General features: G+C 48.9%; 1 protein-coding gene across 5 annotated transcripts in view; it reads left to right on the forward strand.

The window, feature by feature from the left end:
* Positions 1–22800, forward strand: part of AK9 (adenylate kinase 9) — a 1611121-nt gene that overhangs the window by 794893 nt on the left and 793428 nt on the right. For all 5 annotated transcript variants that reach the window (XM_078648533.1, XM_078648534.1, XM_078648537.1 and 2 more), the window contains one exon: positions 4294–4424. In XM_078648533.1, the coding sequence (XP_078504659.1) occupies positions 4294–4424 (131 nt within the window). The remainder of the gene's footprint in view (positions 1–4293; positions 4425–22800) is intronic.

The following is a 22800-nucleotide window of genomic DNA, read 5'->3' on the forward strand; positions in this document are numbered from 1 at the left end:
AATAGTTCTGCCTCAAGCTGTTGGGCAAGTAGGACTTCTCCTTCAACATGGGAAAGTCCTCTCGCCTTAATTGCAGAAAGAAACAGTTTCTGTGGACAGTCCTGATCACCACTGCAGGAAAAGCTTCTCCATCAGAAGAACAAATTTAAAAGATAAAAAATGTATAAAGACAACTACAGAGCAAATATTTCATTATTGCACATATTGAAATCCTTGCTATGGATTATGTCATCCTGTATCCCTTCGATCCCTTTCTGTCTACTATACAGAAAGAACTTGGCAGCCAATAGACGCAGAGAACTGATTCTTTCGGCAACAAAGTGAAAGTCACTTCATGAAGAAAAACTAAATTGCCTTGGTGGATTTAAAGAGATAACACAGCGATACGTTTAGCTTTCCCTGAAGAAACATTTCATTTCTTGTTGACAGCAGACACCTTCATGGAGGATGAGGTGCACATCTGTTAGACCTAGCCACTAATGGCAAGTAATCTGTAGAGGAAGCAGGTCTTCATATAAATGTCCTGGAGGAGTTAGAGCTGTGAAGCTAGGCCCTGAATACTTCCTAGCTTGAAAAAAAGACTCCTCACAAACTCTTATGTATGGAAAATACATCCTTGATATTTACATCAACAAGAAAGGCGGTACAAGGCCATTCTTTCTCTCAGCAGAAGCACAGGAGTAGTAGAACTTGAATAGAGGGCCTAACAGCTAGGGCGCTCGACCTCGGACCTGGGGATCAGGGTTCGAGTCTCGGTAACGACGGCAAAAACCTCCTGTGATTCTGGGCAAATCACTTAATCTCCCGTGCCTAAAATGAAAGTGTGTCCTCATGTAACGTAACTGGAAAATATGTAAAGCGCTCTGATACCTGATTCGGTTCGGGTCTAGTTTGCGCTATATAAAACTCTGCAAAAAAATAAATATATATTCTATCTCAAGTAGATCTTTCAGCAGTACACTTACTGGTGGAAATTGAACCAAAAGCTGGAGCAGCCTGAACCTAGATTTCTTTGCAACCAATGGGAACCAACAAGAAAGAAATTTGCAATGTAAGAATTGCAATAACGCAATTACAGGCAATTTTCTTCAACACCCAAGAAGTGGAGAAAAAATTCAATTAAGACATTCAGCAAACTGCGATTCAGAACACTTAGTGTACATGATAAAATGCCCCTGTGGACTTTTATACGTGGGCAAGACCGAGAGAAAAATTAAAACAAGACTTTCAGAGCATAAAAGCAGAATCCGTAATAAAAGTACCACATCCCCATTAGCAATACACTGGACAGAACATCGTCATTCTATTGCACAACTCAAATTTCAAATCATTGAATTGGTACCACAAAAACCAGGACTCGACAATTCTAAAATCCTCCTCCAAAGAGAAGTTTTTTGGATGAAAAAACTACAAACTTTGATACCATTCGGATTAAACGACAAATTAGAAATTATATGCTTTCTATAAATAAAGCCTACAATTGCAACCTGTAATCCACCAAAGATCCCACACGCAATTCCCACACATCAATACATAAACACTAACATCCGAGTGTTTTAGACACTTATCATATTGGGTATAATATTCAGCAAGATATTGAATATGCTCACATTTTAGTAATGCCTTGTTTATATGTACTCATTAGCTAAATTGTTCAGATTATTCAAGTATATGTTTATAATGAAAATGTTTCGAGGTAATTAACCCCTTAAATTCCTTCTAATAAATCTCATCATCCAAATACAACTCTCTAACCCAAAGTTAACAATAAAGTTTATTCACATTCATCACTTTTAATACAAATACACCAAGAAAATATGGTCCTTTTTCTATGGCTACAGCCAGTCAAACCCCCACCAATGAACACCAGCCCTTTCACTCTATTCCGACATTTTTCTCAATGTTATCAACCCTGTCTTGAAATCATTTTATAAAAAGTCGATATCTCGTAAAACAACTACATTATTCTCTATTGGCAATTCTGCCTCGTATTTTATAACATTCCCGGTGGATAAGTTTTCTTTACAAGTCCTTTCTCAATATCCATGAATATCGAGGAAACATAAGCTAACATAGTAGAAGAACTTAGTTATCGCATCGCCGTTACGAGCGAGGAACACTTTGTAGAGAAAACTGAATCTCTCCACCGGTAAGCTGGTAGTAAGCTCTTTAAAATCAACTCCGTGACGATACCTCTAAAAGAAATTATAACCGTGGTTTTTCATTTGCGCAGCTTTTCCACAACTCCGAATGGGGAAAACACATGCTATTAACAGCGCGTTATCGCCTGCAGGTAAGACCGATGCACCTTAAGTTTATCACCTACCTGCATTTCTATGCTTTTTCAAAAACACAATAGCAGTAAGCTATTATTCATTTAAGCATTACCTTTATCCTCAGGTCAGCTTTATCATCGTTACTTCGACAGGTAAGCTTGATCTAAAAACAACTAGTTATCAAGCATTCAAAACTTTATTAACACACTCAAACCCTCGTACGTATTTATTTATATACAGAAACAACTGCCACCATTGAACATAAAGCTATGTGCATCTAATATTTCTGAAGAATCCAATCCATTCGAATAGGTAAGAGAATCTTACACAAAAAAGGTTATTTTTACTAAAGTGTTTAGAATAGTCTTAATCTAAATACCTCTCAACTTCCTACTAAATATCACCCATTACTCTGTCTAAAGAGATTAATAATGCAATTCATCCACTGTTTAAACAGTATAAACAAATAATGAAACAAAGGCATTGTTTAATATATTTTCCTTTATTTTGATTTTCTCCACAGAACCCCTGACGAAGGGGCATTTCGCCCCGAAAGGCATTGGGTTATTCAATCTTGATTCAAAAAGATTTTGTTGTATATGTCACCTTATCATCAAAATTATGTCATGTCATGTGAAATGTAAATAATTTGAAAATTGTAATATTGACTTCCTGAAAAACATGATTAAAATGTTAATAGGAATACTGCTTCCTTCGTAGTTGCATGTTAGAGTCCCAGCAGCCACTTGGGGCTGGGCCACTTTCAAGTGTCTACACCAGTGGGCAGACACTATCGGGGTGGAATGTGTTTTCAATAGCATTGATCTAGGACATTTGCTTAGATTTTCCTGTTGTTCCCCTTGTTACAAAGGTACTCACCAAGAAGAAAAGAGAACCTTGTTAGATAACTATGATTTTTGCATCGTGGCCCACACAAGTTTGGAAACAGAGTTGCTTCTCCTATCAGAAGTTCCGCACATCATACTCCCAAAAGTTTTAACTTTTCTGTGTTTGTTTCAGGCTAGAGCTATTTCCACCAGCAAGAAGTATGAAACGGAATAGTAAAATTTCTGTCCATGATGCAAAAACCCAAGGTCTTCATTTATTCTCCGCTTTCCCCATCAAACTGTCACAACGTCTGCATGTGTGATAAGCAGGCTTGAAGCACTCTTCTATTAACGTGCATCTTGCAGCCACCTCCTGCTTTAGACGATCAGAGGACCAACCTTCCCTGTGTACTAATAGAATCATTAAAGAGTTGACTATTCCTGTCTTTTCCTACCATTGAGATGCCCACCCATGTTATGGCAACTAATTACATTATATAACAGTTGATGAGAAGTCTACTCAAACCTATCCACAGAACGGACTTGAAGTACCTTTCTTGGAAGATTTCTTTTTTTCTATCAATTACATCAACAAGAAGAGACTGCAAAATTGAGACTTTCACAGTACAATAAAAGTTTCTGCAGTTGCAGAAGGAGTTACTTTTAAATCAAATCCTCATTTCATTCCTTTAGCAATGTGCTGGAAAAAGCAAAAGGTTAAAGTGATGTTAATTAAGTGATAAAACAAGATTAAAAACAATTGTCTAAAAGACCAAAAAAACACTGAAATTCACCAGTAACTGTGTACTGAGTTAGTTATAACTTGTAGCCTGCCGTGCACTGCTTATGGCCTTAGATACTACATCACTCATGACATGTTAATGACATAATTGATGACATCTTCCTGAAGCTTGGCAAAACTTGATGAACTCTCCAAAACCAAATTGTTAGAGCATTTGAGCACAGCACATTAAATAACTGACACCTAGAGGTTCACTTTATCGTGAGCTGGTTCCATGATGTAGTGTTGATTCATAGAAACCAATCACAATGCCTCCGCCGTTTTTGATTTTGTTACGAATCCTTACTCTTGTGCTTAAACTATTTTAATAAAGTTACAGTGGTCCAAGGAGTTGTTCTGAGATAAAGTGTTAATGTCAGGTGTGATTTCATTTTTCTATTTCTTGCAGAGTCATATAAGTATCATGGTTGGGAAATGTCGGCAGCTGATCTTGATGAAGAAGAAGAGGACCTACAAGCTGAATTAGAGGCTGAAGAAGAAGAAGAAGAAAATGAAGAGGAAGAGGAGGAGGAAGAAGAAGTCAGTGTGCTGACTAATTCAGCTTTTTTGTCTGTCCTTTAAGTTACTATATCTTGAAAATGTAATGACCTAGGGATATATATAGGGCATGAACTAATGTGCAATACCTTAAAATGGTGTTTATTATCAAAGAGATGATATATCAGTGGCTTATGCTTGCTGTAGTGCAATGAAAATTAATTAAGCTGAATGCATCAACAAAGGTAGAGTAATATATGTGTACTTAATTGACAATGGTATAATTATTCATCTTCAGTCTATTGCCCTTTATCATATCTTAGCAGCTCATCTTTTTAAAAAATAAAAATAAATTATTTTCAAATAACTTTTTTTTGTTATTTTCAGATGAAACGTTATCGTCAGCATACATGCAATACATACCATGGAAAGCATTGAAAATCACAGTTGCTTATCAACATACACTTGTTTTACCCCCCCCCCATGTCCAATTATGGCATAACATGTTACCAACATATTGGTACTCCATTCATTATTGCTATTACATTATCTGAATGTGGAACATCAGTACATCTAGTATTTTGCTGTGGTTTAGCAGGCCTCCTCTTGACATGAGACGTATATATGAGTTCGTATATATTCAAAGATGAGAGCAGTGTCCGCCGACAGGCCCCCTCCCATTTCTTCTCATAAGGTCCCCCCTCTCCCGTTGCATCTTTAGCACGGCATATTCAGTAAGTTTGTTTTCAGTGGTTCGCAGATATCTCTGGGCCTGGACTTGGGCGGTAATAGCTCCGCATGTATAAGTGATTGTTCTTGCCAGAATATGATATCCTTGATCCACTCTTGAAATTTAGGTGCTCTTCCTCTTCCCCATCTGTAGGCTACCCTGCGTTTGGCTATTAGTAACCCCAATGCTGTGTATTTCCTGCATGCTGCCTCTACCTCGCCTGTGTATCCCAATAATGCTGTAACTGGTAACGTGCACAGGGGGGATTCTATCATTCGCTCCATTGCATCGAATACCTGGTGCAAGTACCTATTAATTCCTGGACATTCCTATGCTAGGTGCAGCAAATCTGCGGTTTCTTTCCCACATCGGTCACAACTATCATTTTCTCATAGCTTAAATGTATACATCTTGGTTGGGTTGTAATATAGCTGATGCAGAAATATATAATGAATCATGAAGAGCCTGCTGTTAGCTGTAATGCTTCCTGTCTGCTCACAGCAGTATTCCCACTGTTTATCCGTTATTGTTACCCCCAGTTCAGTCTCCCAATATGTACGTGTACTCATCTGTTGTATCTTATGTGGTGCCTGCACACTGCCATATATAAGAGAAGTTACATGTTGTGGCGGGTTAAGTTGCAACATCGCATGCAATGGAGGCATGACTTGCGGCTCATATGGAAACATTGGGGTAGCCACCTTTACACTTTGACGAAGCCTAACATACAAGAATAGTTCCATTGTGGTGGGCGTTTTCCTTCGGAAAAATGTGTCCCTCGCTCGGAATTGGTCATTTTCATACAGGTCCCCCCATTGCAGAACCTTTATTTTCTTCAGCATGTGCCTACATGCTAGTTCATATGTGTCTTTTAGGTCTGCGTGATATTTCTGATAGATACATCTGCCGTGTGGATTCCTCACCTTGTGAATATCCCCTTGCGTCAGCAACATTCGGAAATTCTTTTTTAGCCTCGCGCCGACGTGGACTAGGACGTCATAGAGACACGACCTCGCTCGCGACTCCGCTGACGTCACCGACGCCTACAATAGGCCCACGCCGGCGTGATGACATCAGTTCCCTTTTTTCCGCGTCGTCGACGCTAACGGTTTCGGGATACTCTGTAGCTTATAGCTTATTGTTACTTAATATTTCTTCGATTCTCCATTCTCTGACCCTTTGCTACCGTTGTCATGTCGACAAAGAAGACAGGGTTTAAGCCTTGTAGAGAATGTGGGAAGATGATGTCCGTTACGGACCCCCACCAGGACTGTATCTGGTGCTTGAGTTCGGATCACGACGTGGAGGGATGTTCTTCATGTCAGAAGATGAATCCGAAGGCTCTTCGCGAAAGAGAATCTAAGCTTCTTGTGGCCAAATTAAAGGCGAGTAAAGTTAAAAGATCCTCGAAGCACTCGAAGAGATCGAAGTCGAGATCCAGGTCGAGGTCTCGAGAGGCGTCGGCCTCGAAGTCTTCGTCTGATTTACGTTTCCGGTTCTCAAAAAAAACATAAGAAGAGGAGGCATGGATCCCGTCATCATTCAGGTGATAAGTCTGGTTCTAGATCGAGATCTCCCAAGAGGATGAAGTCAAAAGTAATTCCTCCGCAAGTGTCGGATCAAGATGGTGAGGCTTCGCCTTCGGAGTCGATGGTCCATTCTCCGACTCCGGTTTCGGATCCGACTCCGGCTCCGTCTCCGGCTCCATCTCCGACTCTAGATGGCACCGATGGAGTTCCTGTTGAGGAAGAGGTTTCAAATCCTGTTGAGGAGACAGATTCAAACCTGCCTCGAGATCGGCCTGAGCATCCTCCATTCCCGATTCCAGGTCAGGACCCCTCTGCGTTTTTAAACGCGATGTATGGTGTCTTCTCGAAATCATGGTACCCCTCTGGAGCACCTTCGGGTCCCATGGGTCCCATGGCTTTTAATTTGGGTGTTCCTCACTCATATGCTCCGGCACCTTTTATGCCGTATATGCCAGCCCCGACTCCGTTGTGGAAGTTCCAAGCTCCACCGAGGTCGACGCCGATATCGACGCCGGCTCGACCGAAGTCGACGACTCCGGTTCCGGCGTCACCGACTCCTAGCAAATCTATGGAGCATCCTTCCAAGCCCTCGGATTCGATTCCGAAGTCGGCTCCGACGCCGTCGAATTCGGCGTTGGATTTGACTGCACTTCGAGTCAAAATGAGATCTCGGAGAGAAGCTCAACGTCTTCTTGATGAGCAGAGGGTTGATGAGTCTTCTTCTGAAGTGGAGGAGGGCGAACTGGATGGGAGTTGTTTTGAGGACCTAGCAGAGGCGAGTGGTCTCGAATTTTCTCCGGAGTGGTCTTTGCCTTCAGGACCTGATGCACCTTCCAGGGATGTGCAACCATATCATGTTGTCATGAAGAAGGCAGCAGGACTTTTGGGTTTGACATTGCCTACTGTCGAATTTAAGTCGAATTTATTGACTGAGGTTCTCCATTCTCCAAGCTCGGCAGTGGAGCCGATACTACCGTTTAATGATGCTTTGAAAGATCCCATTATGGAGGTATGGAAAAAACCCTTTTCTGCTCCTGCAGTTTCAAAAAGTGTGGCTAGGAGATATAGAGTGGCTCCTGAGGATCCTGCTTTTTTATCTTCACATCCCTCTCCTGAGTTTGGTTATTCAGGCCGCTTGTTCTAAAAAATCAGTGGGTGCTTTTCCACAGGTGCCTGGCGACAAAGAGGCCAAGAGACAGGACCAAATTGCAAAAAAGACTTTCTCTTCGGCTAGTATGGCGTTGAAGTCTTCTAATGCCACTTGCCTTATGGGCAGATATATTCATGCTCTTATGGACTCTATGCGCTCATTAATCCCTAAGGTCCCTGAGGATAGCAGAAAAGACTTTGAGGAAGCTTTGTCTGATTCTCAAGCGGCAGCCCGTCAGGTCATCCAAAGTGGGCTTGATACTACGGATTCTGTGGCAAGGATCATGGGCACGGCGGTTGCCACGAGGCGCTCAGCCTGGTTGAAGTCGTCTGATTTTTCGGCTGATGTGCAGTCGGCTTTGTTGGATTTGCCTTTCGATGGTGAGGGCCTCTTTGGAAGAAAGGCAGACACGGCCTTGGAGAGATTCAAGGACAGCAGGGCGACTGCTAGATCTCTTGGCCTTCAGGTCAGAGGCTCTACGGTCAGGAAATTTAGAGGATTTGGCCGCTCGTCCTTTCGTTCTTATAGACAAGATCAGCAGCAGCAACAACAACAGCAGCAGCAGAATACCTTGTATAGGTCATACAGGGGAAAACAAGGGCACGTCCTCGAGGGCGTCAAGCCTCCTCCTCCTCCTCCGCTTCCTCCAACCCCCCAGCCACAGAGAAGCAGCCCTAGATCCTCCATTCAGGATCATGTAGGCCCAGTAGGGGGTCGGCTTACCCACTTTCTACGGGATTGGGAATCGGTTACATCAGATCTTTGGGTTCTCAATCTCGTAGAAACTGGGTATGCCCTTCCCTTTCGGGAATTCCCTCCCAATTACCCTCCTTGCCAGGGGTATTGCTCAGAGGAACATCTGTTACTCCTCCAGGAGGAAGTCCAAACTCTATTGAGAAAAGGTGCGATAGAGGTGGTCCCAGAGCAGGAAAGGGGTCAGGGATGCTACCCCCGGTATTTCCGGATTCCCAAGAAGGATGGCAGACTTCGTCCAATCCTGGATCTCAGGATCTTGAATTTTTATCTGAAGCAGGAGAAATTCAAGATGCTCACCCTTGCTCAGGTTCTTCAGGCTCTGCTGGAAGAAGACTGGATGGTGTCACTCGACTTGCAGGATGCGTATTTTCATATTCCAATCCTGAAGTCGCACAGGAGGTATCTCCGTTTTACGGTGGGATCGCAGCACTACCAGTTTGCGGTCCTTCCGTTTGGACTTACTACTGCGCCTCGAGTCTTCACCAAGGTGATGGCGGTGGTGGCAGCACATCTCAGAAGATCGGGGATACCTGTATTCCCGTATCTGGACGACTGGCTGATCAAAGCAGAGTCGTCAGAGAGAGTGCTCCAGCATCTGCAGGAGACAACCCAGTTGTTGTACAGGTTGGGTTTTTCAATAAATGTACCCAAGTCTCACCTGGTGCCCTCCCAGCGCAACCTGTTCATAGGTGCGGTACTGGACACTACTGTATGTCATGCATTCCCTCCCCCTCAAAGGATTCGCGACATACAGGAGATGATTCCTTTATTTTACAATGGAGCGGTCGTTCCAGTCCTGAAGGTCCTTCGCCTGCTCGGTCTGATGGTTTCTTGCATTCTGTTGGTCAACCATGCACGCTGGCACATGAGGGCACTCCAGTGGTGCCTCCGCAGGCAGTGGTATCAGCACAACGGGGATCTCAGGGAGTCAGTGAAGATCTCCAGAGAAACTGCAGCGGATCTGTCTTGGTGGAGCGTGGAAGGCAATCTTTCTCAAGGAAAGCCTTTCCAGCTGCCTCCATCGGTGGCCACAGTGATAACGGATGCATCCACTCTAGGGTGGGGTGCTCATCTGGTGGATCTGGAGGTCAAAGGGCTTTGGTCTCCAGAGGAAAGGTTGCTTCACATCAACCTTCTAGAATTGCGGGCGATACGTTTGGCGCTCAAGGCCTTCCTCCCTTCCCTTCGCGGTCAGTCAGTTCAAGTACTGACGGACAACACGACCGCGATGTGGTACGTCAACAAGCAGGGAGGAGTGGGGTCGCAGTGTCTCTGCAGAGAGGCTCTGCGCCTCTGGTCCTGGGTTCAGGACCATCGGATTTGTCTGACGCCAAATCATCTGGCCGGAGTGTTGAACGTTCGTGCAGACAGTCTCAGTCGGCAGTTCTCTGCCGACCACGAGTGGAGGCTTCACCCGGAGGTGGTTCACGACATCTTTCAGATGTGGGGAACTCCTCGGGTGGATCTGTTCGCCACTCACGAGAATGCTCACTGCCTGTCGTTCTGCAGTCTCCAGTTTCCGATGCAAGGAGCTTTGGGGGACGCGTTTCAGTTGAGTTGGGGAAATCAACTCCTTTACGCGTTTCCTCCCATACCTTTGATTCCTCGGGTTCTGAGGAAGATTCGTCAAGACCGGGCCCAAGTCATATTGGTCACCCCGGACTGGCCAAGAAGGGTGTGGTATACAGATCTCCTCCACCTCTCCTCTCACCCGCCGCTCCGTCTCCCTCTCAGGGCAGACCTCCTCTCTCAGATGGAGGGGCAGGTTCTACACCCCCACCTCCAGACATTACACCTTCATGCCTGGAGATTGAACGGGGCAACCTGAATTCCTTTTCCCTTCCGCCTGACGTTGTGGATGTCATCTTGTCAGCCAGGCGTGACTCCACTAAGTCCATTTATTCTTATAGATGGTCGAAATTTGTCACGTGGTGTGGGGAAAAGTCTATTGACCCTGTGAGAGCCCATTTGTCTGATGTTCTCCAGTTTGCCCTTTCTCTGGCGCAACAGGGGCTTGCTGTTGCCACAGTGAAGGGTTATCTTTCTGCGCTGTCGGCTTTTCTCTGCTTGCCTGACCAGCCATCTCTTTTTAAGTCTCCTGTGGTGTTAAGATTTTTGAAGGGCCTCATAAATAAGTTCCCTCCTTCTCCTTTTATTGTGCCTCAGTGGGACTTAAATCTTGTCTTGACTTTTTTGATGGGTGCTCCTTTTGAACCTCTTCACAAATGTCCCATGAGGCTTTTAACCTTTAAAACAGTCTTCCTCGTTGCAATAACCTCGGCAAGGAGGGTAAGTGAGCTTCAAGCTCTTAGTCATAAGCCCCCTTTCTTGACCATTCATGCTGATCGAATGGTTCTCAGGACCAGGGCTGCTTTTCTGCCTAAGGTGGTAACTCCCTTCCATCTGGGGCAGTCCATTACCTTACCTACCTTCTATCCTCCCCCTCACCCTTCTAAGGAGGAAGAGAGACTGCACCGTCTGGACCCTAAGAGTGTGGTGTCCTTTTACTTGGACAGATCCAAGGACTTTCGTTTGGAAGACCAGCTCTTCATTGGGTTTGCTGGCTGCAAGAAAGGAAGAGCTGTCCATAAAAGAACCTTGTCAAGATGGATCGTCCTCTGCATAAAGATCAGCTACTCTTTGGCCGGTAAGGAACCACCAGAGGGTATAAGGGCTCATTCTACAAGGGCTAAGTCTTCGACCTCTGCATTGGCTAGAGGTGTGCCTGTAGAGGATATTTGTAGAGCGGCAACTTGGTCTTCCCTCCACACTTTCGCGAAGCATTACTGCTTGGATTCCGAAGTGAGGAGGGACGGTCACTTTGCACGCTCTGTCCTTCAGGATTTCCTGGTTTAGAAGAGTGGACACCCTCCTCCGGGAGTGGGGACTGCTGTGGGACTCTATTCACAAGGTGAGGAATCCACACGGCAGATGTATCTATCAGAAGAACAAGTTACTTACCTTCGGTAACGCTTTTTCTGGTAGATACTATATCTGCCTGTGGATTCCTCACTGACCCACCCGCCTCCCCGTTGTCCACTCTTCTATGCCAGAGTTACTGTAATGTAATTATTTTGTTGTCAAGGAAATGTTTCAACTGCTTTCCTGCATGTGCTTCACACTGGGTGTTTTGCCTTGACTATTGTGTACTGTGTATACTATGTATATATCTACTGTCATTGGTCCGTCCGTGTGCCTCGATGGCACGGAAAAAAGGGCGGAACTGATGTCATCACGCCGGCGTGGGCCTATTGTAGACGTCGGTGACGTCAGCGGAGTCGCGAGCGAGGTCGTGTCTCTATGACGTCCTAGTCCACGTCGGCGCGAGGCTACAAAAGAATTTCCGAATGTTGCTGACGCAAGGGGATATTCACAAAGTGAGGAATCCACAGGCAGATATAGTATCTACCAGAAAAAGCGTTACCGAAGGTAAGTAACTTGTTCGTTAGGGGCAGCTGGAGCGAATAAAGCATAGGTTCATCCAGCTTCACAGCCAGCCTTTGCCACGCCAGCACAGTGAATGCAGCTGAGGTGGGGTCGTATACACAAAGGGAAACAGCTGTTACAACGCATGCGTTACAACGCATGCCATCAGCCTGCATGCCTTTGCAATGCGAAAGGTGTGTAGCAGAGGGTAGAAGGTGTTGGATTCAACTTCAACACGTTCCCTACTGTTGCACACACTTGAGTTGGAATACTAAATTAAACTATTCCAACTTCCACCGCACCCCGACCGCAAGTTGGGTTAAAGATTTGCATTGCAACGGCATGCGGGGTAATGGCATGCGTTGTCAAGTCATACAACCATACACAAAACAACAGCAGGTGATTGTGAGATTTAAACACATCTTTACCTAAGCATGAGGTACATTTTACTCAATAATCATGACCTCAAATTTGTTTTAGTAATGATTGAAAACAAACGTTTTTTTAAACTTTCACATTTGGTGTGATAAAAGAAAGGACAATCGACATTCAACTCGATGGATATACAGTGAAAAATATTTGAAAGACGTGTGAAATATGGAAAGATAAATCAACCATACATAAATTTATACATGAACTAGGCTAAAATTGCATCTTCACCATTCCAAGATTATACAAGACCAGAGCATTACATTCACAGAAAGTGCTCTTGGTACTGGAACATATAAGAGGTCCAAAGGTATCTAATATGGGCTTCCAATAATTTCTTTAGACAAATGAATTTATATGTCCATATTGATAGTGGTTGAACTAGGATCACCTATTAATCATGGTCTACGCGTTTCATACCCACACTTTCTTTGGGGGTTCTCTTCAGGACAAGGATTTGATGAATTTTGCAAGGGTGAAGGAAAAAGACTTTTGAGTTGAGTGATCAGCAAACTCCAATATACTTTCACATGGCACAATTGTTATGAAATTACCTTAGGCAGCACGACAAAAGGCTTTGATTATGACTTATCAGTTGTCGAGGTTATTTGGGATTTCTACTCGTGCACCCAATCAAAGGAACAGGACAGGCTTTTCTGGATTGCTCATGTTGGTTTGAAAGGAAGGAATGAACTTAAATAAATAAGGTCTTTTAAAATTGCTAGTGAAGCGCAGAGTTCGTGGTAATTTACAAAGCTTCTAATACCTGTGAGTCTCTGTATTTGTATTTGGTTAGATGTGGATTTTGGAGCCCAGTGTGATTCCTTTCTGTAAAAAACTAAACTAACCTGTTTTAGTCTTTGCTTTTGCCTGCGCGCTTCAAAAACACAATAAACACGCGAGAAGCCTTGTGAAAAATGCTTGCAATCGGGATTAGCTGTTCCGGCTCTTTTTTTTGTGTGGTGGGGTCAGCACCTCTGCCTTTGTGGTGTGTTGCAATGGCCCCCTCCAACCGTATCGGTTCCATGTATCCCGACTCCACTGCAAGGTGTGGCATATATGGGGGGGATGAAACCAATATGTAGCAAAGTGCACCTGTGCACTGTAATAATATTTTCCGGAACAGGTATTTCAAACCCCCCTCTCGTGAAAAGGAAAGAGTCAGTATTTCCCATTTTATCCTGGGTTGTTTGCCACCCCACACTAAATTGATCAGCTGTGTTTTTGTGGCTGCAAAGAATGTACTACCCGGGTTCTATGGGATGTTTGTAAACAGAGATAGTAGTTTGGGCAGCACCACCATTTTAATTAAGGAAGCCCTTCCTGCCATAGATTGGGGCATTGCTATCCATCGTGTAATAGAGTCATTCAGGGTTGTCAGTGTTGCCCAATAGTTGGCGAGTTGTTACTCGGTCTTGTCTCTGTTGAGCTTAATACCAAGGTATTTCACTTCCGAATTACATCATTCTAGTGGGAGGTCAAGCGGGAAGGGAGTGGTTATGTCTGTGAGGAGGAAAATGTGAGATTTGCCCCAGTGAGTGTGTATTCTGGAACGTTGTCTAAATACGATAAATTCAAGCAGTCTGGGATTTAATTTTCCTGCGGCTCTCTGAGATATAATGTGACATCATTTTTCTAAAGAGATATTAATGTGTGCCTAATGGGGTATCTGAGGGCTCGCGCTTTGTGATGCCATCTCAGTTTAGTTGCTAACGGCTCAACTGCTAGGGCAAACAACAGCTGGGATAGGGGAATGCTTGCCTTGTGCCACGGGTAATCGCAAAGGATGAAGAGCGTGTTCCGTTGAGTAAAACAATGGCTCAGGGCTGGCAATACAGCAATTCAACCCTCTTCAGAAAGCCTGGGGGCATTCCCATAAGTCTTAGTATTCCCAAGAGATAATCCCATTCTCCCAAGTCAAATGCTTTTAATACATCTAAAAAGACTAACGCTGCTGCTATATCTGGGTTAATATCTTGCATGAAGGAGAAAAGAGTGCGGAGATTATGGGATGTTAAACGTCCTTATCTGAAAGAAACAGGTTAGTATTAGATTCCTTACCTTAGAATATCCCCAGGCGTCAGACTGGATCCGGAATTTTTTGCGTAGCAGTACCCTTGCGTGTCGGTAGGCGTAGTCTGCGGCTCTGAGTCCGTCTTCTACGTCGTGGGCGCCGTGATGACGTCGTCTGAGTACTTAGACACTGCCTCTGCGCGCTGTCGTCAGTTCTTCTTTTTTCCGCGCCAGCAGCGCAGATCTGGAAAAAGTGGTACCTTAGTCATTTTTTGACTAAGCTTTTTACGATCCCTTTTGATCATTTTTCGAGTCTTCGACTCCGAACGGTGCCGGTAGGGATGCCAGGTTTTAAGCCTTGTGAGGACTGCGACCAACTGATGTCAGTCACCGACCCTCACCGCCAGTGCCTCCACTGTCTCGGCGTCGACCATAACGACAAGATCTGCTCCGACTGCCCGGCCCTGACTTAGAAAGTTAGGCGGGAGCGGTCCCGCAAGCGACTCGAGCCCCGGTATTCGGCCCCGTGCCGCGAAAGGTCCCGGTCCGGACGGAGGTCGAGGGACCGGTCGCGGGATCGGAGCCATCATAGCTCCGTGAGTCGACATCACTCCTCGGGTTCAAAGTCGTCAGGTAAGCACAAGAAGTCGAAGAGACGTCATTGCTCTTCTGACTCCCCCCGACGCTCGCACGACGCAGCCGGGGGTTCGGGTGACACCGCCCACGCGGCTCCGTCGGAGTCACGGGCATCGCATCCGGCCCCACACCCTCCGGTCCCTGGGCCGCACGCAACGTCGGAGGAGATCGAGCGTTTCCTCATGGCCATGAGGTCTTTCACTCCTCCGGCGGGCTCCGCGTCGCCTTCGGGCCCAGCGGACCCATCTGGGGGCCCTAGCAGGTCGGGGGCTTTGGCCCCGACGCCGGCGGGTGCTTCGGCCCGATGCCGCCGGCGCCTTTGGGCTCGGCGCCGCAGGGCCCCGCTGGGTCCGCTTCTGGATCCGGGTCGTCGCCGGTTGACCTGATGACGGCGTCGTCTTCGGGCGTAGCCGTCCCCGATGCCTCCCTCGATCCGGTTCCGGCGCCGGAGCGGCGCCACTGGGCACCGCTTTCTACGCCGTTTGGAGAGTTTTACTTCAATGAACCGGCCCCATCATTTGACAACCCTGAGTATCAGAAGATGGGTGATGAGGAGAATTGGGAGGGGTCTGAGGACCCTCTGACACGAGAGTGTCAGTCCCAGGAGGACTGGACAGGTGGACTTGGGGATGCCAGTGGTCTGGACACTTCGCCAGACACTGGTTTTGTCTCACCTCCTACTGTGGCTACGGAGGAGGGGGCAACCTACAGTGTGGTATTGACGCGGGCGGCCAAGGCCTTGGGCCTTGAGCTCCCCGTCACGGCCGTGAGGATTAACCTCCTCACTGAGGTCCTTAAACCGCAGTCAAGCTCGGCTGAGCCTCTGCTGCCGTTTAATGAGGCCTTGACCGACGTTCTTTTGGGCACTTCGTCCAGGCCCGCTACAGGTTCGCCCGTAGATAGGAACGTGGCCAGACGCCAGCCCCCGGCCCCGGGCGACCCTTGTTTCCTGTCCACCCACCTCACCCCTGAGAGCCTGGTTATCCAGGCTTCGAATTCCCAGACCGCATTCCCGTCAGCTCCGCCTGACAGGGAATCCTAGAGGTATGAGCAGTACGGCAAAAAGGTATTCTCCTCCCTGAGTCTGGGTCTGCGGTCGTCCAACACCGCATGCCTCTTGGGCCGCTACACCCACTCTCTGTGGGATACGGTCGCGGACATGCTGCCAGAATGCCCGTTGGAGGTACGGGCTAAATTCGGCCAGGCCCTTGTGGAAGGCCGAGATGCAGCATGGTATTCTATCCGGTGTGGGCTGGATACCACCGACTCACTGGGCAGAGCGATGGCAATGACGGTGGCGATTTGTCGCCACGCCTGGTTGAGGTCCGCCAACTTCTCCGCTATATAAGTCGCAATACATTCTCGGACGATGTCCAGAATACACTCATGGGCATGCCGTTTGATGGCCGTCGCCTTTTTGGCGACAAGGCAGACCATGCGCTTGAGCACTTTAAGGACTCCAGGGCTACGGCCAGGTCCTTGGGCCTCTCGGCCCCGCGCCAGCAAATGAGTGCCTTTCGCTCCTTTCGTGGCCAAGGAAGGGGCGCCCCCACACGTGCTGCCAGCCACGTACCGCAGAGTAATATCCAACGCAGTGGCGGCCGTGGAAACAGCCGTGGCGGCGGTCGGGGACAACGGCGAGGACAGTCCACACCTTCCCCCGCAGCATCCACCTCAAAACCCTCTTAGTCTGTGCTTTCAGGCCCATGTGACGCCAGTGGGGGGCAGGGTTCGCCATCACCTCCTCCACTGGCGCACTGTCACATCGGACAGGTGGGTGCTGCAAATCGTCCGAAGGGGCTACTCCCTACCCTTCGAGGCGACCCCTCCAGCCATGCCACCGCAATACCACCGCGTATTGGGGGATCATTTGCGACTTCTGCAGGAGGAAGTTACTGCCCTCTTGGCCAAGGGGGTCATCGAGCGCGTTCCTGGGCCAGAAGTAGGGTGTGGTTGCTACTCCCACTACTTTCTGGTACCCAAGAAGGGCAAAGGGGGCCTACGCCCTATCTTGGATCTACGGAACGTCAACGGCTTCCTCCGGAAGGAGAAGTTCAAAATGCTGACAGTGGCTCAGGTCTTGGCTGCCCTGGACCCAGGAGCCTGGATGGCAGCGTTGGACTTGCAGGACTCTTATTTCCACATCCCCGTCCTGCCGGCCCACCGGCACTACCTGCGGTTCACGGTTGGCCATGAGCACTTTCAGTTTACCGTGCTCCCCTTCGGCCTTACCGGTGCCACAGGGTGTTCACAAAGGTGATGGCGGTGGTCGCAGCTCATCTGCGCAGGTTAGGGGTTTCAGCCTTCCTCTACCTCGACGACTGGTTGTTGAAGGCGGGCTCGCCCCAGACAGTCGTCAGCCACCTCCAGACGACGGCAGACCTCCTGCACCAGCTGGGGTTTTCCATCAATGTGCCGAAGTCACACCTGTGCCCCTCTCAGAAGCTTCTCTTCATAGGAGCGGTTCTCGACTCTGCGCAATTTCGGGTTTATCCTCTCGAACAGCGGGTTCGGGATATTCAGGCTCTGATTCCACTCTTTCAGCCTTTATCCCGGGTCTCGGTCAGGTTGACGCTGCGGCTTCTGGGGCTGATGGCCTCCTGCATCATTCTGGTGCATCACGCCCGGTGGCGGATGGGGCTCTGCAGTGGGACCTGAAGTTTCAGTGGGCCCAGCATCAGGGCAACCTATCCGACCATGTCCTGATCTCAGAAGGCACTGCGAGACAGCTGCAGTGGTGGCTCACGGACCGCGATTGGGTCAGCGGCATATCCCTCTCCCTTCCCCAACCGGAGCACGTAGTTGTGACGGACGCGTCCCTCCGGGGCTGGGGAGGCCACATGGGAGAGGCGGAGATCAGAGGCCTCTGGTCTCCGGCGGAGTCCCGGCTCCATATCAACCTTTTGGAGCTGTGGGCGATTCATCTAGCACTGAAGGCATTCCTCCCCTCTGTCCGGGAGAGTGTAGTGCAGGTGTTCACGGACAACACCACCGCCATGTGGTACTGCAACAAACAGGGCAGGGTGGGGTCGTGGACCCTTTGCCAGGAGGCTCTGCACCTCTGGCAGTGGCTGGAACATCAGGGCGTGACCCTGGTGGTTCAACACCTGGCAGGTTCTCTGAACGCCAGGGGGGACAAGCTCAGCCGTCGGTGCATGATGGATAACGAATGGCGTCTGCACTCGGACGTGGCGCAAGGCCTCTTTCAGCAGTGGGGAGAGCCTTGGTTAGATCTATTCGCCACAGAAGAGAACGCACAATGTCATCAGTTCTGCGTGTTGGAATTTCCAAGGCGGCACTCGCTCGGAGATGCTTTTTGTCGCAAGTGGAGTTGCTGTCTGTTGTACGCCTTTCCGCCTATACCACTTCTGCCCATAGTGCTGAAGTAGATCAAACGCGACCGGGCCCAAGTCATCCTTGTGGCTCCGTACTAGGCACGAAGGTACTGGTATCCCGAGCTACTCAGTATGTCAGTCGATCCCCTGGTTCGTCTGCCTCTTCAGGAGGACCTTCTGTCGCAGCAGCAGGGGACGGTCCTCCACCCGAACCTGTCCAGTCTCCACCTCCATGCTTGGAGATTGAGCGGTGACAGTTGAGGCCATTTGACTTGCCTCCTGAAGTCTGTAATGTCATTCTGGCAGCCAGGCGTCCCTCCACAAAGTCGGTATACACCTGCAGGTGGAACAAATTTGTGGCATGGTGCACAGCAAAGGCTGTGGATCCTCTTTCTGCCCCTCTTTCTGAGGTTCTTCTCGTCCTTATTTCTCTTGCCCAGCAGGGCTCTGCTCTGGGCACTATCAAGGGCTACCTTTCTGCCCTTTCAGCCTTTCTACGGCTGCCTGATCAACCTTCTTTGTTCAAGTCCCCTATTGTAACTCGGTTTCTGAAGGGCATCACACACATGTTCCCTCCTGTTCCGTTTGTGATGCCTCAGTGGGACTTGAACCTTGTTCTTACCTTTCTGATGTGCGCTCCCTTTGAGCCACTTCACAACTGTCCTCTCCGTCTTCTTACTCTGAAGACTGCTTTCCTGGTTGCCATCACCTCTGCCTGGAGAGTGAGTGATCTCCAGGCTCTTTCATCCAAACCCTCCTTCCTTTCTGTCCATCCGGACAAGGTTGTGTTGCGGACTAGACCATCTTTCCTGCCCAAGGTTGTCACGGCCTTCCATATCGGGCAGTCTATCACCTTGCCCACCTTCTTTCCGCCACCGCATCCCTCTAAAGAGGAGGAGCGGCTCCACCGTCTGGACCCAAAACGTGCGCTTTCGTTCTATCTAGATCGCACATGCCAATTCCGGGTGGATGACCAACTCTTTGCTGGTTACGTGGGCGCTAAGAAGGGACGGGCGGTGCACACGAGGACCATCTCTCGGTGGGTTGTCTTGTGTATCAAGGCATGTTACTCCTTGGCGAGGAACGAGCCTCCTGTTGGTCTGAGAGCCCATTCCACTCGGGCCACGGCGGCTAGCACTGCCCTGGGCCGGGGAGTCCCCTTGCAAGACATCTGTCAGGCAGCTACGTGGGCATCGCTGCACACGTTTGCGAGAGACTACTGCCTGAACAGCCAAGTCCGGAGGGATGGTTTCTTTGGCCGTTCCGTCCTCCAGGACTTTCTGGTGTGATTATTGGTTCGCAGACCCACCACCGGGGTTGGTATTGCTGGGGTATCTATTCTAAGGTAAGGAATCTAATACTAACCTGTTTCTTTCAGATGAACAAGTTACTTACCTTCGGTAACGATATATCTGTAAGAAACAGTAGTTAGTATTAGATTCCTTACCGCCCCACCCATCCTCCCCGTTGTGCGAACTGATACCTAGGGTTAAGGTCATCCCCTTTCAGGGCCCTAGTTTCAATGGCACCAGTGTTGGTTTTTAACATGGCTCTGCGTTTCTGGCGCAGAAAAGCTGTGTCTAAGAACTGATGTCAGCGCGCGGAGGCGGCGTCTAAGTACTCCGACGATGTCATCACGTCGCCCACGACGCCGACGACTGACGCGGAGCCGCAGACGACGCCTACCGACGCGCAAGGGTACTGCTAAGGAATCTAATACTAACTACTGCTTCTTACAGATATGTCGTTACCGAAGGTAAATAACTTGTTCGAATGAACCCTGCTTGATCCGGCAATAAGAGTGCCCCCATTAACAAGTTGAGCCTGTTGACCAGAACTTTAGCTAAAATGTCAATATCACAATTGATCAGTGAGAGGGGCCAGTACGACTCACACTGATCTGCTGGTTTGCCAGGTTTAAGTATGGAGGTAATTGCTGCTTCCCTCATGGATAAGGGTAGAATTCCACCGTCTCTAGCCTATTCAAACACTTGTTTTAATATGGGAACTAAATGCTTTATACGTTTTGTAAAATTCGATCAGGATGCCATCCATTCCAGGGGCTCGTCCTGCAGTCATCTGGGCAAAAGCAATGCTGGCTCATGCAGGACGCGTGGAGCCGGCAGGGAATGCGGGGCTTTCAGGATCCCCACGGTCCCCATCACAGGCAGTGGGTGCCCTATGTAGGACTAGTGCAAAAGAAACAATTGATGGACGGAATGCTGACAATGCAAACATTCACCCCCAGTCACAATGACCTGGGTTTAATCCATCATTCTTTTGCTCACCACCCCAGTTTGGACCCAGCCATATGCAAAAAAGTCTTGACCCTCTTCCTTGTGGGAACAGTCCAGGCCAAAATGCCAAGCCATGTCCTCCCTGGACCGGAAACAAGCATCCTGGGACCGGTTTCAGGGCATCACCCTTCATCAGCCAGGCTAGCCTGAATACATTGGTGTAGTGAGCACGGGACTTACGTCTGGGAATACCCTTCCCACTTAGGGCGACAAATGCAAAAGAACCAATTGATGGACAGAATGCTGGACAATGCAAACAGTCACCCCCAGTCACAAGGATCTAGGTTTAATCCATCATTCTTTTGCTCACCACACCACCCTAGTTTGGACCCAGCCATTTGCAAATCAGTCTTGACCCTGTCCTTGTGGGAACAGTACAGCCTGAACTGCCAAGCCAGGTCCTCCGCAGTTCGGGCTGGACTGTTCCCATGAGACACAGGGTCAAAACTGATTTGCATATAACTATGTCTGAACTGGGGTGGCGAAGTGAGCTGAAGAATGATGATGGATTCAACCCAGATCTGTGACTGGGGGTGAGTGTCTCCATCTATCATCTCCTTGTGTTTGCTTTGTTTGCCCTAAGTTGGCAGGGTATGTCCAGACGTGGGTCCCTTGCTCACTTTGCCACTGGATTCAAGCTAGCCTGCCTGATGGGGGCTGTTAGCCCGAAACCGGTCCCAGGATGCCTATTTCCGGTCCAGGGAAGACATGGCTTGGCAGGACTGGACTGTTCTCATGAGGCACAGCGTCAAGACTGATTTGCATATAGCTATATCTGAAAGAAACAGGTTAGTATTAGATTCCTTACCTTAGAATATCCCCAGGCGTCAGTCTGGATCCGGAAACTTTTGCGTAGCAGTACCCCTGCGCGTCGGTAGGCGTCGTCTGCAGGCGTCCCCTGCGGCTCCGCGTCGTCGGCGTCGTGCGCCGTGATGACGTCGCTGGAGTATATAGACGCCGCCTCCGCGCGCTGACGTCAGTTCTTCTTTTTTCCGCGCCAGTTAGCGCAGATCCGAAGAGCAGTACTCCGGCCCACTCCCTGTGGGATACGGTCGAGGAGTGTTTGCCGCAATGCCCCCAGGAAGTGCGGGACAAGCTCACCCGGGCCTTTGTTGAAGGCCGGGATGCGGCGCGGTACTCGATCCGTTGTGGTCTGGACACCACGGACTCACTGGGACGGGCCATGTCCACTACGGTGGCGATTCGTCGCCATGCCTGGCTGAGATCTGCCAACTTCTCACCAGACGTCCAAAATACACTTATGGACATGCCATTTGATGGCAGTCGCCTATTTGGTGACAAAGCGGACCACGCGCTGGAGCGCTTCAAGGACTCCAGGGTCACGGCCAAGTCCTTGGGTCTCTCGACCCAGCGCCAGCAGACGGGTTCGTTTCGGCCCTTTCGTGGCCAAGGGAGGGGAGGTCCCACACGTGCTGCCAGCCACGCGGCGCAGAGCGCTCCCCAGCGCGGTGGCGCCCGTGGTTTCCGCCGTGGTGGCGGTAGAGGCCAGCGTCGTGGTCAGTCCACGCCTCCCTCCGCTGCGGCATCCAAGCCTTCCTAGTCCGAGCTTTCGGGCTCACGTGACGCCAGTGGGTGGCAGGGTTCGCCATCACCACTCCCGCTGGCGCGCGATAACATCGGACAGGTGGGTGCTGCAGCTTGTCCGAAGGGGCTATGCCCTCCCCTTCGAGTCCACTCCTCCAGCCATGCCACCGCAGAACCACCGTGTGTCGGGGGACCACTTGACACTTCTGCAGGAGGAAGTTACGGCCCTCTTGGCCAAGGGGGCCATCGAGCGCGTTCCTGGGCCAGAAGTAGGGTGTGGTTGCTACTCCCACTACTTTCTGGTACCCAAGAAGGACAAGGGAGGCCTGCGTCCTATCTTGGATCTACGGAATGTCAACGGCTTCCTCCGGAAGGAGAAGTTCAAGATGCTGACTTTGGCTCAGGTCTTGGCTGCTCTAGACCCACAAGACTGGATGGTAGCGTTGGACTTGCAGGATGCGTACTTTCACATCCCCGTCCTGCCGGCCCACCGGCGTTACCTGCGGTTCACGGTAGGCCACGAGCACTTTCAGTTTATCGTGCTCCCATTCGGCCTTACCAGCGCCCCACGG

Source organism: Lissotriton helveticus, chromosome 6 (assembly GCF_964261635.1).
Source record: "Lissotriton helveticus chromosome 6, aLisHel1.1, whole genome shotgun sequence".
Taxonomy (NCBI): Eukaryota; Metazoa; Chordata; class Amphibia; order Caudata; family Salamandridae; genus Lissotriton; species Lissotriton helveticus.